Below are 18,704 nucleotides of genomic sequence, written 5' to 3'. Positions count from 1 at the left end.
ACGGCTTTTCTGTGCTGTCACTTCCTCATTTGGGCAGGGGGAGGGTACCTATTGCTTGAGGCCAGCACAGCTTCCTTCTGGAGGTAATGGGAAAGAGAGCTGAGAACTGTGCTTCTGGTATGTTTTTCTGCCCTTCTCTTTCTTTGAGCCCTGAGGAAAGATCTACCAAATCATCAGCCCCATCTAAACATCTGAGACTTCCAACTCAGTTGCCAAAGGGGGTATCATGAATATCCAAAAGATATGCTTGCTCAGCCACACCTAGAACTCAGTCAATCCAGTTGCTAAGTCTATACCACAACCCAACAGACATTTGTATGTGTGGACATAAAACATGCCTTCTGGGGAAACTTGCTTCTCTGGGAAAAAAAAAAAAAAAAAAGAACTCACTTTAGGAATAGTATCTTGTAGGCTATTTTTTCCCATCTGTTCTTGCATATTCCTGAGCTAGGAGGGCACTTCACACACGGGAAGTCCCTCAAGGTTATTTAGCAGCGTATGTCCCTCCTGAGCCCTGGCCTCTGGCACTGAGCAGTGGCGGGGAACATCACTGTGGGGTGGTGTGAACTAGAAAAGCTGTTTGGTTTCCTAGGGTGCCCACTGTCCATGGTTCCAGCACCCACTTGGGGTCCTCTTCATATTGAATTAGTGGTGGGGTAGAGAAAAGAGAGAGAATGTAGAATGGAAATAGAAAAAGAAAGAGCTTAGTGAGGACAATAGAGAATGGTGTTCTCAACTCCTCATGGTAGTTCCGCAAGGCCAATGTGTCCTTCTTGAATTACTCATTATCTTCTCAAAGAGTAGTCCCAGCTTCCATGTTTGCTTTTATAATATGACTACACCTCTCTGGCTGGAGTTGATTAATATTAATATTAGTATTAATGTTCTTCAAGGATTTGGAATTAGAACCAGAGACTCAGGTTCTCTGGTTAGCTGCTTTGGGACCATGGAGAGCCAGGGCTGATGTGGCCATTGTCTACCATATTCACACATCAATGTGTGAATGATTTAGAGAGGGAGACAAAAAAGGTGGGGAGGGGGTTAGAGAAGGAAGAGGGTGATTTATAATAAACACACATTTAGGGGGCATATTGTCACTTCATAACACAAAGCTCCAAAAACCTTTGGAATTTCCTAAGTGATGAGAGTGATAATGTCTTTTGTTATGTTAATGAGGTGAGGAAGGGGCTGCCTGCCCAAGTAGTAAGCCATGTGACCTCTGGTCCACAACTGTTTCTGCCTGTGTAATGAAGCCTTCATAAAAACCCAAAGGGACTAGGTTCAGAGAGCTTCCAGGTTGGGGAACCAGAACCACATGGTTCCACGTGCACCATGCTGGGCCCCAAATTTTTCAGGTCCTTGCCCTGTGTATCTCTTCATCTGGTGTTGATTAGTGTCTTTTAATATCCTCTGTAGTAAACAAGTAATCCAGCAAATGGATTTCCTGAGTTCTGTGAGCACCTCTAGCAAATTAATCAAATCTGAGGAGGGGGGTGGTGGGAGCCTGATTGATAGCTAGTTGGTCGGAAACAAAGGTAACAACTTGGGCTTGAAGCAATTGGCATCTGAAGTAGAAGGCAGTCTTGTGGAACTGAGCCCTGGACCTATGGAATTTGCTATTGTCTCTGGGTAGATAGTGTCAGAATTGCATTGAATTGTAGGATGGCCATCTGGTGTCTCAGAGAATTTCTTTGTGTGGGGACCTCTATCTTCAACACACACACACACACACACACACACACACACACATGCTGGAATTGGTGCAGAATTTTAGGAACAAATATACATAGAGAAGCAGAAATGAGTGACTGCATGGAGACAGAGAGAGTAACCTGAATCTGACTTTCCATTTTCTGGTTCTCGTTTTTTTATGACACCCAGATGCATTCTGGTCCTAGGGTTTTAGAAGATACTCTTTGTCCTTCCAGTAAATATTCTTTTTTGCTTTAGATAGTATAAGAAAGTTTTTCTTTCTTGTTCCCAGAGAGTCTTGACTAGGACTGTTTTTTTAAAACCAGTCCACACTGGACCACCTCCTACTGTCTCCAAAATGGAGCGTCTCCCTCAGGATGGACTCAGTCTGACTCTGGGCTTCTCAATCAGGACATTTCCCTGGTCACTCCACCCTCTTTCTGGGTCTAGCCCAGTCCTGTTCTCTATTAACCAGCTTAGGATTTTTGGCTTAGCATCCACCAAAATGAAAATCACCTGGCCATTTTGTACCACCTGGCTTGGAGTTCAAATGAAGTTCTGTTTTTCATATTTGGGGTAATAATTATTTAACAGAACACATCCAGATGTTTTCAGCATGCTGAACTTAATGGTTTCAGGTAACTTGGACCCTTTAAATTTAATTTAATAGTGAAATGGGAGAAATGGTCTTCTAGCTGCTGTATAAGCATAAAGCCTGAAACCTGAAACATAGATACTCAGGAAATGGGTGTTGAGTAAAAGGAATGAGTGAATATTCTCTGTGTCCATGTGAAAGAAGGGGAAGCATTTCAAAGAGCTGGAGCTTCTTGAGAAAAAAGAAAAGAAGATGTCAGAGACTCCGATGACCATGTAAGGCTTTGGTCCTCCAACTCTTTAAATCTCCAAGACCCTAATCGGAGTGGATTGTCCATATTAGTGTATGATCTGCAGCACAAATCTGGCTCTAGCTGCAGGAGGTCTTATAATTTGCATTCCCCAGAGGGCCTGCCTGGAAGAGAAGCCAGTCTGAGTGTCTATGAGGACTCAGAACTTCACAGGAGGGGGTTGGTGTAGGTCAGACCTTAGCAGAAGGAAATAATTAAATAATCGTTTCCTGAAAACAGCAGACAGGGTTTGGAGACAGTCATCTCTTCTGTAGCCACTCTTGGATTCTGCCCTTCTGTTGGCCACTTAGTAGTGGTGTCTTGATTCCAGTCAAGTTGGTATCAGCTTGCTTTCAATTAAGTCCTAATTTCTGAACAAACACATGTTCTACTCAAAAAGTAAACTGGAATAAATATTTTTCTTTCCATTTCTTCATGACTCGGTACACAATGCCAAGCTATTAACTAGGACATTTTTCTTAATTGAAAAAAAAAATGTGCCTAACGTTACCACAGATTTTTAAATCTGGAATTTGAATCTTAGGGAGCTTCCAAGCCAAAAAATATGGCAAATTTTGCAAAAATGTGGTTTGAGTAGAAGACTGAGGCAGGGTTAGACTATCTTCCCCAAGTGTGGAGGAAGAACTTTCTACAGCTGTAATGCTCTTCTCTGCCCTCTTCTGAACCATCTTCTTTGTCTAGGCTTTTGTTTTCCACTCATGCTTGCTTCATATCAGTTCACAGGAATGACTGGGGGACCTGAAACTTTCCATCCCAGAGGAAGAGCACATGTCATGAAATGTCAGGTTCCAGCATCACCTTTGGGATAGAGTTGTGGAAAAGCTCTAGTCACTGGCGTCTGAAGAAATTTCTACAGAGTACTTTTAGGTTTTGTGGCTATGGAGTAGTTTCTTCTAAAACATGTTTGCAGTAGAACAGTAGTTTTAAAGCCTTTGTTGGGGAAATAATACTCTTTTCTCTTAAATAACAAAATCTTAAATGACTATACAAAATACAAAACACGTGGCACTGCCTTGGTTGGAGGGTGTGTTGGGCCTGGGTGTGGGTGTGATCAGAGGCTCAAATCTCCCCTTCGTCCTTGCCCTGAGCCACTGCCATGGAGCCCCAGTGCTCTAATGGAACATAATCTAATGCCACAATAGTTTAAAACCAATGTTTTCTAGACTGAGCATAAGCCTCAGAACCTGATGCTATTTAGTTTGGATCTAATTAGCAAAGTATGAATCACCAGTCCATAAACATGGTCTCATTACACGGTGTTGTAGTTCCTCTTTCTGGCCAACTTGGCCTTTGTCCTAAACTCATGACTGGCTTTCTTAGGTGTCAGTGTGGGTTTATGAAAAATAAAGCTGTACCAATATTCCCCTATCTCAGTTTCTGTTAACTAAAAGGGGAAAATGCTTAACTTTTGAGTCTCAGCTCCCCCATCAATAAAATGAGAACCAAAAATGATACCAGATGCTATTTGTAACTTTTGAGAAGTTCTTGGGAAGGGCACATGCATATGCATCATATTTGTTAATTTACAGTATTAAAGTTGGCCTTCCTTTGTTAGCTAAGAAAACAAGAAGGCAAAATATGGCACAGGTACTGAATCAAATCTAGAGACAATGATCTTGCATAAGATTAACTGTGGGGATGAAATAATAATCAACTTAAGTCATCACCTTAAACAGTGACCCAACCCACACTTCCTGGTTTCGGATGATTTGTTTCCGCCTGCTCTCACTCCTAAGTGTGTTCTCTGAGTACGTGTGTATACACTGGGTATTGAACACTCACCTGCCATCAACAAAGTGCTAATCACTTTGTGTGCTTTTTCTGATTTAATTCTCACATCAACTCAAAGAAGGAGGTATTGTTGTTCATCATTAGAAAGTGATGGGAAGTTTGGGAAGGGTTGGATGACTTTCTCCAGATCTCACAATAGATAGGAGTGAGTTAGTTCTTGCTGGTTCCAAAGCTCAAGATACTAGGGGGTGGCAAAAGAGGCCTCTTTAAGATCAGAAGAAATACACTGGAAATCTTAACAGAAAATTTCCCCCATAGAATACGCTCCCAGATTTCTGTGCTTGCAAGGATTGGCAGTAGGGAAGATGTTCAGCTAAGTATCTGGTAGGGTAGCTCTATCTCCAGGTACCCAAATCATCTTCAGCTCTGGGAGAAAACCTGGCACCCTCTGTCTCTCTACTTCTTGGGCAATCTGCAGTCCTTTCTCCAGAGTGACCTAATGGATAGGCATAGGAAGAAGGTTTGGAGGCACTCACCAGTAGAGACGCTGGCCGAGGTAGGGGGGCTCCGGGCTTGCTCTTTCAGAGCCACCACATTGACAATGTATTCCTCCCCCGGCTTTAGTCCTGTCTGATTGAAGGATGTTACATCACTGGGGAGCTGTGCAATCACCCCTCCTTCATTATTCTGGAGGGTGGGAGGAAGGGAGAAGCAGAAAAAGCAGAAGAGAAAATCACCGGGAGGGAAAAGTGTGAAACATTGATGGCAAATTGTGAATTAAAACTGGGGCCCACATCTATTCTTGATGCTGACAGCTGAATATCTGGGGCCAGGAAAAAGTCCCAGTAGACTCAGTAAGAATCCTATCACTCTATGAGATTTGGCAAACGGAGAATCCATTTTCAAGAACATTTCTTTGGCCTTTCCTTAGTCTATTGAGTTTGCCAGTACAAATTGGTCATAAGGTGATGTCGATTTACTCTTGCCAAAGATTCAATGTTTGATGGTTACGGCTAACATCCATCAGATTTTTTGGCATTATTATGAACATGCCCTTGGCTCTTGAAAAGAGTATACTTGTGTCTGTGTGCGTGTCTGTGAACATCTTCACGTATACACAACATTTTTCACACTGAGACATTTTCAGTTTTTGAATGAGCTGAGCTATCATTTTGCTCTATCTGGAGTTTCTCATGGTGTTACACTGGATGCAAATCTGTCAATCTCTTGTTTTCCCTTCACCCAGATGAGTTAGGAGTCAGTGATACAACCAGCTATGAAGTACAAAGAAGAGAAAAAGAGAGCATGGAACAAAGAGTAACACAAAGAAGAGAGGAAAGAGACAAGTCGGTGGATGAGGAAATGAGAAAGATGAACCTGATGATGTTGGGTCCAGGATCATCTACCTATCTGTTGGCGTCTGTTATTATACATTTTCTATGTGTGTCCCTGGAAATGGAGGGGACAAGAAGACTCTTTGTGTCACTTCCCTTCTTCCCTATTCTTTGGACTTTGTTTATGTCCCCCTGGAGTGCCCTATATGTAATTTATAGCCATACCCATAAATCAATGTGACACATGCCCCTCCGCCCCTTCCCCACCCCTCCTCCCTCAGCCAGTGGCGGCAACCTGCGGATCATACAGTTATTCTCTGTGGCCATGTGTTTGATCTTGGCATGCCCTGGCCAAGGTCTTATTTAGAATTTTACGTATTAGATATTAAACAGGCAAACCTAGCACAGGTTTGTTTTTTTTTTTCCTGCCTCAGATCAGGGTGATAGGATTCTCTCTGCCCTGTTATACACCCAGCTGCCTACCATACATACTTCAGTGGCCATGTTAATGCAGATAAGACATATAAGGAGGTATTTGTACAGAATGCCTGTTCAGATATATTTAGCTTGCTGCGACACTACATCCATCTAGAAGGAAAGTCCTGACTTAGTGGATAGAACCTTGCAATAGGAAGTGGAGACCTGGGTTCTTATTTTAAGCCTGCCACCAACCAGCTATCTAATGTTCTTTAAGTTTGCTGAGTTTTAATCCCTATAAACAAACTAGATGTAGGGGCGCCTGGGTGGCTCAGTCAGTTAAGCATCGGACTCTCGCTCAGGTCATAATCTCCCGGTTCGTGGGTTCAAGCCCTGTGTCTGGCTCTGTGCTGACAGCTCAGGTCTGGATGAAGGCTCAGACTTTGTGACTCTGTGAACTTGAGGCCTTTTGTAGCTCCAGCAGTCCATTCCTCGAAGAATTTTGAAGTAAAATGATGGTGAGATCTCTGTCTTGTTAGCCAAATATGTGTCATCTGTCATTGAGTCTGATGAATGACTGAAAAAATGCTATTTGATATTGAAAGATGAAGATGGGGATAAGGCACCTGAGTGAACATTATGCTCCCACGAGTGCTACAGTTAGGGAGGGTATCAGTCGGGTCAACAAATTCTGGAAAACCAGAACTAGGCAGGCACCTCTGGCAATTTGGAAAAGTTTATTCTAGATGAACAAAATAAAATACTTACTTCAAAGAATAGGAAGGAACCAGGATACCGTTTTAACTCAAAAACTAATAGCATAATTTGGTTAAGGGAAAAATCTTCTCAGTTAATATGTTACAAAAGGTGTTTTGGGGTTACGCCTCTGACCTTCAGAGACTGAGGCCACACAAGCTGACTTTTGGTGCATCTTCTGCATGGAATGAAGCTATGTGACGGGTTCAGTCTGGCTTTCCCTGTGTCCTAAAGAGAAGCCCCACAGTTTTGAAGCTTTGGTTTTCAGACTCGCTAAAATCATAGCTTGCCAAACCCTAGAGCTGAGCAGAGAGCTGGGGCCTGGTGGCTGCTTCCCACATCCTGTCTTCCAAGGCCAGGCTGGTAGGCTCAGGGCCACTCTCGCTAGTCAGTCCCCACCATGCTTTTGTGAGCCCAGACACCACAAAGGTCCCTTTGTATCCTCAGTGGCATGGAAAGAGGTATTGGGCAGTGTCCTCCTTGAAGCCCCGGATTCCAAGTTGAGGGTACGGATACTCCACATAAGGCTGGTTAGCAGTGTGACAGATGGGCGTTACCTTTGGAATGAAGCTGATCTCCCATCCATCGAAGGAGAATGAGAAGGGCTCCCATTGCACCTCTACAGTGGTCTCCGTGATCGTCTTGAAGTGTAGCCCTTGAGGGGTAGAGAGATCTGGAACACAGCAATGTGGGTGACCATGTCATGGCTGTCCCTGGCAGGGACAGAGAGCATCACCTGGGGCTTTGCCTGGGTACAATCCCTCCACACCACGGGTCTGCTGGGCAATCTCAATCTTACGACAAACACCGTGGGTCCCACGTGCAGGACTGGCCTGCTCTGTCGTGGCCCTGGTGCCGCTCAGGTGAATGAATACCTGAGTGAGCTTAACAAATCATCTAATAACTACTTTTTAAATGCTTTCTATTGCATAATAGGTGACCAAAGACACCCTTTCCTTTCCTTACTAATGTGGCAAACCTTGGTATTTAATATGATGCCTTTCTCAGAGAATTTGAACACTACCTTTGGAGGCTCTAAGGATTCCTGAGAGGCAATAAAATGTCCCCATTTCACACCCGGGAAGAGAGGTACAGAGACGGTTGGCTAAAGATGTGGAGCAAGCCAACTTCAGAATAAAGACTAGAACGCTTTTCTTGGTCATCTGATGGGCAGTCTGTGTATTCTGCCTAGCCCACATCACCAAGTCTCAGATGGTCTAAGAGTTCCATTTCACATACACAAGGAAAGCAGAGGCACACACATAGGACAATGGCAGACACTGGGAATTTGGCTCTCATTCCACTGTCTCCCTCTTTTCTCTGGTTCTCCTTCATTATTTGTCCCTTAGCTCCCTCAGTCACCTTTGCCTCACTTATCTTGTTTTTAATTCCTTTTTTAATCGCCCCCTATCTGACCCCCATCCGCACACATGCACACGCACACGCACACACGCACGGGCATGCATAGGTTCCGTGAGGTGGAGCTATGCCTGTCCTAATGGAGTTCCAATTACCAGCCCTGAAATACGGCAGCATGACTTTTCTCAGTTCTCCAGGGAGCCTGCTCCCATTTTAGCTTTGCCTCTCGTGGGATATTCCATTGGAAAACTGACAGATTCTCATCCCTCCTGTTTGGAAGCTTCCTCGGTGCTTCTGGGTTGAAAGGCAGGTCTGATTCTGAACCCACTCGAAGGCATGTCAGGTGAGTTTACATGATTTTGTCCTTGTCACCTGGGAGCTTGCCTGAGGGGATGCCCTGAATTGACATAATAAACACCGTGGGGGATGGAAACCTCATCACGGTGTGTGCACGTGGACCGGAGAGGAGACGCCTGGGAGTCGGGCCAGCCACTTGCTGTGGTGACTCATCCCGGAGCAAGGTGGGAAAAGCGGCAGATGGTGACCTGCCTCTCTGCACAATCATTGCAGATATTTAAAACTGGTTCTCAGGCACCAGAGGAATTAAAAAAAAAAAAAGGTCAAATATAAACAGAGATAATTATAGGCATATTTACAGAGTCTGCATTCATAGGGGGAATCCAGTATTCTAACAAGATCTCTGTCACCTGCAAAGCAAGGGGATGGGACGATTTCTTGCATTCTTTCCTCTCTGCCTGTCCCCATCCTTCAGAGTGTGATTCAAGTCCGTGAAACCTTCAAGACCTTCTCTTTTTTCTTTGACCTCTCCTTTCTCTGAACTTCCATGGCATTTATTATCCAAATACCATCTTGTCCTTTGGGACCTACATAAAATGGACTGAGATCTCTTATCCCTTATTTGGTGATAGGTCCCATTTACTAACCCAGGGGCTTCTGTTTCATGGTTACTATCTTGTTCCAGTTTCCTGCTACCTCTAAAATCTCTGTGCAACGTAGTAAAAAGCATTTGGTCTTTGTCCCTGATTCTTGGCACACAGCTCCTAAAACTTTTGGAATCTCCAGAGCGATAAGAATATCTTTTGTATGATTGTGAGATAGCTAGATAGCTGGTTTCCAGAAAAGCCATGTCACGATGTAAAAGATCAGAACCTTCAACCCATCTTCCAACCTCCAGGGAACGGGGAGACGCGCTGGGGACTGAGTTAATTACCAATGGCTGGTGATCAATTCAATCGTGCCTACATAATGAAACCTCCACAAAAATCTCTAAATATCAGGGTTGGGAGAGTTTCCAGGTCGGAGAACACGCTGAGGTGCTGGGAGGGCGAGGTGGCCAGGAAGCCACATGGAAGCCCCCCCCCCCACCCCCCCGACCCCTTGCCCTATGCATCTCTTCATTTGCTTGTTCCTGAGTTGTATCCTTTATAATAAAGCAGTGCTGGTAAGTCAAGCACTTTCCCGAGTTCTGTGAATTTCTAAGGAGTTGTCCAACCCAAGGAAGGGTTGCGGGAAACTGTTGTGGGCCAATCAGAAGTGCCGGGAACAACTTTGGACCAGTGACTGGCACCTGACCGGGCAGTTCTGTGAGATACAGGCCCTAACCTGTGGGATCTGACGCTAACTCCAGGTAGATGACGTCAGAATTGAATGGAATTGGAAGTCACCCAGCTGGTGTCTGAGAGTTGAAGAAGCAGTATTGGAAAAGATGATTTAAGAAATCAGAGGTGTCTAAAGAAAAAAAAATAACAGTGCCTTTGTTTCTTCTCCTCCTCCTCCTCCTCCTCCTCCTCCTTCTCCTCTTTGATGTAGCCAATGTTAATACTTGGTATGCAAGCTTTTAAAAATTTTCTGTGCTTAAATAAAATACGTGTAAAACACAGATATGCACCTATAGGAATTTCTCCCTGTTCTGGAGAAAAAAGAAAAGCTCTTGCTTATGGAGAGCAGTTTAGCTGGCCTCTGCCTCTGTCTCCACCTCTCTTTCTCTCCACTGAATCTTTCTAAACTATGCTCTGGAGCTTTACCTTTTATAATCAAGACGGACTCTATTTTGCTAAACAAAAGACCATGAAGAAATTATGCCACTTCTCTCTGAGGAGAAGTGGGTGTTGTCAGTGTGGTTTTAAATAAGATTTTTTTCCCCACTCTGCTATACACTTACCATCTGTAACATACCATTTAGCACTTGCTTATTATACGTCCTATTTCATATCTCCTCGTTTTGAATCCCTAACTAGATTCAAAGTCTGCATAAGTCTCGTACTTTCTTTGACTTCTAATCAGACTCAAGCTTATAACAAGTCAGAACTCAATAATTGGTTTTTGTCCTTTTGGTTCTATAATTGATGGGAGCTGCCTACATTTGGAAATTCTCTTAATCGGAAGTGCCTTTTTAATGATTTACCCTTTACTAAGTGGATCACGTTGGAAGCCCTTTTCCTCAAGAGCAATGATTATTGCAGGCATCCCCGAAGAATTTAGAAAAGACACTGCTATCATGAATGCCCATGATCTCATGTAGGAGAAAAGAAAAATGAAGTAGGATGGGGAAATGTTACGTACGGGTGGCCACCTTGGCAGTGATGGGAAGGCTGAGGATGTTGCTAATGACAGCGTAGACGCTGATGTTGTAGGTGAGACCTGGCTCCAGCTCCGTGATGGTGACACCACTCCAATCTCCAGGTACCCGCCGCTGGAGCTGGAGGCCCCCCAGGGCCGTCGGCTGGTAAGAGATCACATATTCCGTCACTGCCATCGGCCCGTCCCATTCCAGCTCAATGGACCTGTCGCTGATACCAGCCACTCGCAAGTCCTCTGGAGGGGCAACTACCGGGAGGCAATACACAGATAGCATGAGCTCAGAGGACTGCCTTCCCCATCCTGGACTCAACTCTCTTCCTCACATCTCACCCCACATGCCTGTCTGTATGTTCTACTCCCCTCGCTGGCCTTGAGTGATTTGTAACTCCCTTTTGTTGTCTTTTCTGTGCTCAGTATTTCTATCTCCACGGGGCCCTGAGTGAGTGGTATGCTGGAGCTTGCTCTCGCTGGCTTGCGAAAGTTGAATGTCAGATCTTCAGGAGTTTTTCAAGACAGCTGTTACACAGAGCCATCGTTAAAGATTAAACTTTATAAATTTACAATTAAGTGAACTGTATTAAACACAAGGTAATAAATACTCAAAACTCGTCCCTTTCAACTTATTCCACTAAGTTTTACTCTTATCTACGTCCTTGAGGTGGTTTACATGTGTTGTCCCTCTCTGGTGGAGATACTGTATAATTGCATTCTACTGCAAAACTGTTCCCGACCCCATGTTTAGTGATGTATGTCATGTTGGTGTTTTGAAATTGGCCGTGGAAGGAGTATTTCCACCATGGACACTGGCAAATTCTACAAAGCCAGGTTTTTAATTTTTTCCCTTAGAGACTTAGTTGTTACATATTTAACAGCACACAGCTGGCCAACGTTTCTGGTAGTGTAATAAGTATATGTCACCAGATTACCCTGGGGACCAATATTTGATTTGGCAAGTGGGAATAAAGGCTTATGCCTGGTTATCTTACAAAATATAAGAAGCCAAAACAGTAAGTTCTGGGTGCCATGGACCTATGAAGGCCTTCAAATGCTTTATTGTATTATTTTCCCTTTTAAAAAGAGACTGTTTAAGATTTGAAAGAAATGTAACTTGTGTTAAACTAATTTTATTAGCCTTGATCTTGGGGATGATGATAAAGAGGCATTCTTGAAGGCTTTGCTTTTTCTCTCTTGTTCCACTTCTCAAATGTTACTCAAAGTATCACCCAAGAATAAACCTCACTGAAATAGTCTTTCATGTATGGTTCCCTTAGGAAGTGAAGACGCACCACTAGTGTATTAAATAATTGAACCTTTGAGCCCAATTGGGGGGTGTGCCTGTCATGGGACCTGCCCAGAGATTAAATTTAAAAAAATTGGAACGATATTTAAATCATTGTAATTAACTCATAAATTTACATGTAGTGAAGACTGTAGTTAGCTTATGAGTTGCCGTTGGCTTTGAGCCTCTCCTCTGAATGTTCTCACTCTTTCACCTCCACAAAAGCACAGGGCTGAGCCAGCTGCCATTCACAGGATCATGTGAGTGGGGAGCACTCTTGTGCTCACACAGGTGCCCCCAGCTCCTCGGCAGAGGCAGAGATAACTAGACCTTTAACTCAGACTCATGGGATGGAAATTAGGAACATATATTTGCGGTGTTTGGCATTTGCTTTGACTGTTTTTTCCCCAAACTATTCATTGTATAAAACCATCTAGAAAGCAGAGCTCTCTCTGATTGAAGATGGCGAATGCTGACTGAAACAAAAAAAATCATAAACATTCGGGTTTTTTTTTTCATTTATAAGACCAAATACATGTAAATGAGATTTCAATAATTAAACTTCAAACGATCATTTATAAGCTCATATCATTTCTAATGCTGACATTATTAAAGCTTTGAAGGGCTCTGAGATCTTTGGGATAGCCTGTGTGATGCACGCCAGCCCCTGGACCAAGGCAAGATGGATTTATATATAGAATGTGTCAGTGCTTTGCATGATTATACTGAGCATTTATTGTATCCTAGGCACAATGCCAACCATTCTTACTCGGATTATCCCATTTCATTCTCTTACCAACACTATGAGATAGGTCTTATTATCACTCCTATTTTATAGATGAGGAAACAGGCTCCCACAATCAGCAAACACAGAAGCTAGGATTTGAATGAGGCATAATGGTTCTAGAACCTCTTAGTCAGTAAACAATTATCACTCTACATTTGCCCAGGATTTCCCGGTCTATAAAACATGTTCAGACACACCATCTAAATGAAATGTTAAGAAGTCCTTTAATGGCAGCCTTATGAGGTAGATTGGGTAGATATAACGATCCCAACTTTATAAGTGGAGAAACTGAGACCCAGGTTAAGGGACTTGCTAAAAATTCAGAGAGTTGGGTCAGAATTGGTTCTCAAACCCATATCTTCCATACCTAGCGTTCTTTCCCCTACAATCTGTAGGACAGGTTACGGATTGTGCCAGATGCCTTTTTTCATTTATACACAGCCATCTAAAGTAAATTGCAGTAAAGGAGAGTTCAGACTATTCTTTAGGACATGAATTCTGGATTGGTGCTTATCCTAAAGGTAAGAAACTTATTTTAAAAAGGATTCTCTACTGCTTGCCTCTTGCGATCCAACACAACTGATTCCAAATTGCCTAAGTGGGACTTCTCCTGTCATAGTCACAGAAATGGCCATTCCAAATTTCAGGTCATCAATAACTCCTAGAGTGCTTGGGGCGAGTCAGTGTATTCCTTTTTGGTTCATTCTCCCAGAAAATAAAACGAATAATGATCCAAGCAGAGAATTTTGGGATTTTAAGGTAAAAGGGGAGTATAGAAGGATTTTTGATCTTGACAGCTTAACTTGGCAAGTTTTTTATCTTGAGACCTGAGCCTGGTGGTAAGCACTGCCTTCACTTGTGATGAGAAAGCAGCAATGGTGTTGTTTGTGGTGGAAGGTACTCTTGGGGGCCGTGGCTCAATGGAAGAAGCCAAGACCACCACCATTCATTCTATGCCTTAGCGGCAGCCGTGTACTGGGATGTCAGTAATTCTCCTAAAATGAAATGGTATTGAGCTATTAAAAAACACTGTAGAACAGCCATATGCCTTGATTCAATGAGTCTGGGATGGAAGCAAAATGTTCGTGGTCTTACTTTCTTTGGGATTCTGACTTCGAACTTGGGGGAAGAGCAGACAATTAAAAAGGAATGAACTGTGGCTTGAAGAATCAGAGTTGCTTATCCGCAAAGATTCCATGCCGTTGACTTTTTAGATCTTGCCTCAGTTGTGCACATATGTGGTGAGAGCAGTTGGAATTAGTTCCATGAAGTGTCTTGCTCCAAGGAGCGAGTAATTTCAGGTACCAAAGGTTGGCTGGCTGCAGTGCAGGCAGAGGCAGAGGCTGACGTTGATGGATCTCCGCAGGTCTGACTGAAGTCCAGGGAACAGCAATCTGGATTGTTTCAAGTCCCTGCTCTGGTGGTTCTTTAATCCTGCTGACTCATGGGGAGTTTTGGCCAGCTCACTGGACAGATCCTGTGCTAACCTCCTTCACTGGGGGCAGACGTGGACAAATAGTTTAACATGCTTCTCTACCCCACCTCTAACACCTTAAAAACTCATTTGACAGGGCTCAGCTTTCCTATCAAAAGATTATTTCTTTATGTATGTGGCTCTTAAAATTTTTATTTTTCAATTCCGCTCTAGTCAGCAGCCTGGAGAGGATTAAAGAGTGCTAGAAGTTGGTAGGAGACCAGGGTTCTCATTCTTTCTCCGCCATTAATTAGCGGTCTGGCTCTGGAAAAATCTTTCTGTCTCTCTGGACTGCTGCTTTTTAAATTTGTAACATGAGAAGCCCAGTGTAGCTTCTTTCTACGGCCTGTTTTGAGTGCTCATATTCATGCATTTTTTTGTTCTATTATCTTTACACGGCCAGAGAACAGAGGCAGAATGGTTGAGATTTTGTCCCATGGCATGCTATGAGCAAAGATCAAGGCTCAGAGTCAAATATAGTGGCCTTGTTGACACTATTCAATTGTATCCAAGCTCTAGTGGTCTAGGGGGCTCAGAATGAAGCCCACACAGTGGGCAGCTATTTGCCATGGCCTTGCCAAAGAGAAAAGAATGACACGTGCAGAGGTATATTTTGTGGCTCTCCACGAGGTCACCTTCCTTGTTCCTCTCTCCCGTCCTCGCTCCTGCTGGCAAGGGGGAGCAGTGACACTGTGATGTGTGCATCTGGCCAGAAATGGCAAACAGTGGGTAAATAGCCCCCTCTCCCACAGCCTTTTCACAAAGAGCAAGCAAAGTAGCACTTTAGATAATGACCTAGATACTTCTCTGGAAGAGACCTGTAGTGTTTGGTTTGAAAGGCAGGCATTGAGAGCAGCACCTCCTACAACGAGTGGTGGCTCCAGGGTTGCTATAGAAACAGGTGGAGGTTATGCAACTGTCCTTCCTCACATGCTTGGGGAACCTGTGAAGTAATTCATCTGGGCCTCCGGAAGTCTTCTTCAAACAGCACAGAGGTAACGTATTGGAGGTAACATGTGTTCATGGTTTGGAGTCAACCGAGCTGCGGTTATGCCAGGAGCTGCTGTGTCTTCCATGAGTGGCCAGGTGGGTTTATCTACCGTTCAGTCTGGATCCAGGGTCAGGTTAAGATTTTTGTTTGCAAATTGACCCATTTCTGTAGACAAGCAGGGTCAAGAACATGGCAGGTATGTAGAGCCCAGCAAAGATCTACTCTGTTGAGAAGCATGTGGGCCACAGAATAGCCATCCATGGCAATGGCTCAAGCCAACCCTTAGCATCTTCTGATGGGGCTTCGTGGAGCCTCATCCTGTGGATGGAACCTAGGGCCATGTTTCACCCTCCCCTTCCCAGTGACTACTTACCAAAGTGGGATTTAAACAAAGGCTTAACTTAGTGATGAGGCTTAACTTCTGCTTGAATCTTCCTTTGGAACAATTGGTATAACAGCTATTTGTGTTTTTAGAAAGATAGTTCAGTAAACAAAATTGGGAGGCTAAATGAGATAATTGAATATGGAAAAAATGAAGGAATGTGAAAGATTCTTTTCCTTAGTAGTGTGTTATTGCCTTGCTTTTTTTGTTTTTTTGTTTTTCGTTTTTTCATTACTGCCATTGGTCTTTTGAGAGAATTTAAGTTGAAGTCACAACTGAGGGAACCTTGTCCAACTAGTCTGTTTATCTGGGTGGGGGTCCCTGGCAATGTTGAAGAACAAAAAGCTACTGAAGTTGACCTTCCAGGGGACAGTCCACCAGAAGGCTTAAAAACATTTGTTATGATTTTCATTTTTAAATCTTCCCAGTGGTCAATCGGAACCACTGTTACGGATTCGATCGTAAATGGAAAAGATCAAGATCAGTCACTTCACCTGCTACAAAAACAAAATGTATCAGCAAGAGTCACTGATTTAGTTAGAAGAGGATGAGCAATAAAAGTGAGATGATGAAAATAATCTGCTTTCAGGTGAAAAGAACTATCTCCAGTGAGATATTAATATTTTTCCCACTGCCGGATTTAGATGTTCATTTCAGGACAGCACCTTTGTATCAACTTCCACAAGGTAAGACTACAGATGGGGCTGGTTCCAATTCGCTCAATGTCATCTGGCACAAAGCAAGTCACAGCCTTTTAATATTCTGTACTAATTGGTAGAATGTGAGTTGTTGCTTGATGCTGTTAGGACTTTATTCCTGTTTACATTTCATTCCTTGCCTGTAAAGACTTTTTTTTCCACGTGGACACTAGATCATTTCAGAAATGAATAACCGCTGGCAATACATAAGTTCTGACATAACCAGAGTGCCTAGTGAGTCTGTGCAGTAGCATTGGGAAGGACGTGTCCCTGGAATATGGCAACAGGTGAGGGGATATTTTGGGGCAGGTGGAGCTCGTGGAAACCCCCTGAGTTAGAGAGTGGCCAGTCCCACGGTGTGGCCCTCTGCTTTCTTCTGCCTCAAGGACAGTGCAATGCTGCCACCATTATTACCATTGTCGTTCCAGTCGCAGGGGTAAGATCCAACTTTCAGCCAAACTTGACTTTCTTGATGCCTGCCCTTTCCCCCTTTAAATCTGCCTCATCAACTGTGACTGACTCAAGAAACCAGCTTTCTTGTAAAGCAAATGAGCACAGCCCAACGGGGAATTATTTTGCATGAAATACACCGTCCCTCCCATCTCTCTTCCCGCTTCCGGTGAGTTTGCCCAACGCCCCATGCAGCTCCACTTCCTACCTCCCTTCCTACCTGCCGAGCAGTCAGGGCCCTGGTAGCCCTCTTCACAGAAGCAGAGCCCCTCCTGGCAGTGTCCTCGCCCGCTGCAGGCGTTCAGACACCGCTGCTGGCTGCAGTCCTCACCCACGTAGCCCTCCTGGCAGAAACAGGTGCCATTGGTGCATATCCCCTTCCCCGAACAGTCCCCGGGGCACCTCAGCTCGCTGCAGTCCTTGCCCGTGTAAGGCTCTTCGCAGACACACTCCCCGTCCACGCAGAGCCCCCGGGAGCTGCAGTCCGTTGGGCACCGGAGCTCTGAGCAGTCGCCCCCGCTGTACTCGCTGTCGCAGATGCACTGACCGTCCACACACACGCCCCGGCTGGAGCAGTCCAGGGGGCAGTACGGTTCAGAGCAGTTCTTGCCGAACCAGCCTTCATTGCAGATGCAGCCGCAGGACTGGAGGCTGAAGTTGCCATGACCGCTGCAGTGAGGGATATAGTCCAGTTGTCCTGCAACGGTCAAGGAGAAGGTCAAAGGGTAGCAGTGGCACCTCGGGTAAGTGGTGCATGTGGGGGGGGGCAGGCAGAGACCTCCTCTCACTCTCTGGTCAGATTAGTGTTGCTGACAGTGAAACTTCACCCAGTTTGGTACATAACCAGTTGCATAAATATTTTCCCCCAGTCTGGGTTGCCCATGCCTCGCACCATGCCGGCGGCAAGGGTGAATGAGATCTGGCCCCTCATCCCCCAGGAGCTCACCTTCAGTGTGTCTTAGCTTGGATTTCCTAGAAGTAGTCCTCGGATGAGGACTCAGGTGACTCAAGGTGACTTACGAGAAAGTGCTCCCAGGAGAAACTGGTCAGGGAGAGAGGAAGATAAGGGAGGGAGGAGCCAAGCCACAGCCCAAGCCTGTGTGAACGGGCAGAGTCCTAGAGAGGATAACCTGGGTTTAATCCTTCAGGATGCTCCGGCCACAGGTCGGATGCAGGTCAACCTCATCATGGCTTAAGGGCTGTCCTGGGGTGGTATAAACGCTCACGCTCTTCCCTCGTCTTCTCGCGCAGGCCAAGGAGGTTCCCTCAGACCAAGGATAGTCCCTGACAAAGACGCCCAGGGGCTGGCTGTGGAGACTGATGGAGACCCAAGGGATATAGGCTGAGTGCTGAGTCTGAGACACAGGGTCATATGTGCTACAGACCCATCTTGCTCCCTCTTCTTCCCCACCCCCCCCCCCCCCCCCCCCCCCATCTAACTACCTCTGCTCATTTATCACAACTCAGCACCAGGGTAACTTCTAAGGCTTCCCATAACTCCAGTCTCATTTAGTTACCGCTCGCTGTGATCTTTTTGGATTTTACGCATGTCTCTGTCCTAGCCTTTACCACACTCTACAGTGGTTGATTTATCTGTCTAGCATGAATCAAATAAATAAACTAATTAAGCAAACACAAGCCCAGTACCTGCTTGGCATGCTTCTCTGCACTTGGCTCTGGGGACAAGTAAGTTATATCCTTTTTTAATTCTGCCACTTTACATAGTCCCATGGTCTGAAGGGACACCACACTGACATTGTTTCACACAATTCTTGCTTGTAGATTTTTCCACATCTGCCGGGGAGCCTGAGGGGAGGCTGGTAGAATGCCCACTTAGACACTGCCCAG

At 44.7% G+C, this 18,704-nt stretch overlaps 1 protein-coding gene across 1 annotated transcript in view; it reads right to left on the bottom strand.

The window, feature by feature from the left end:
- The window catches only part of TNR (tenascin R), a 413,085-nt gene that overhangs the window by 70,665 nt on the left and 323,716 nt on the right, over window positions 1–18,704 (bottom strand). The window contains exons 4-7 of the mRNA XM_019425567.2: window positions 17,077–17,553; window positions 10,778–11,041; window positions 7,393–7,508; window positions 4,865–5,015 (exon numbers count right to left, since the gene is read on the bottom strand). Coding sequence (XP_019281112.2) covers window positions 4,865–5,015; window positions 7,393–7,508; window positions 10,778–11,041; window positions 17,077–17,553 — 1,008 coding nt within the window. The remainder of the gene's footprint in view (window positions 1–4,864; window positions 5,016–7,392; window positions 7,509–10,777; window positions 11,042–17,076; window positions 17,554–18,704) is intronic.

Source organism: Panthera pardus, unplaced genomic scaffold (genome assembly GCF_024362965.1).
Source record: "Panthera pardus isolate Hobbes unplaced genomic scaffold, ASM2436296v1 HiC_scaffold_21, whole genome shotgun sequence".
Lineage (NCBI taxonomy): Eukaryota > Metazoa > Chordata > Mammalia > Carnivora > Felidae > Panthera > Panthera pardus.
Note: the sequence above shows the minus strand (reverse complement) of the source record. Positions and strands in the feature narration are given on the sequence as shown.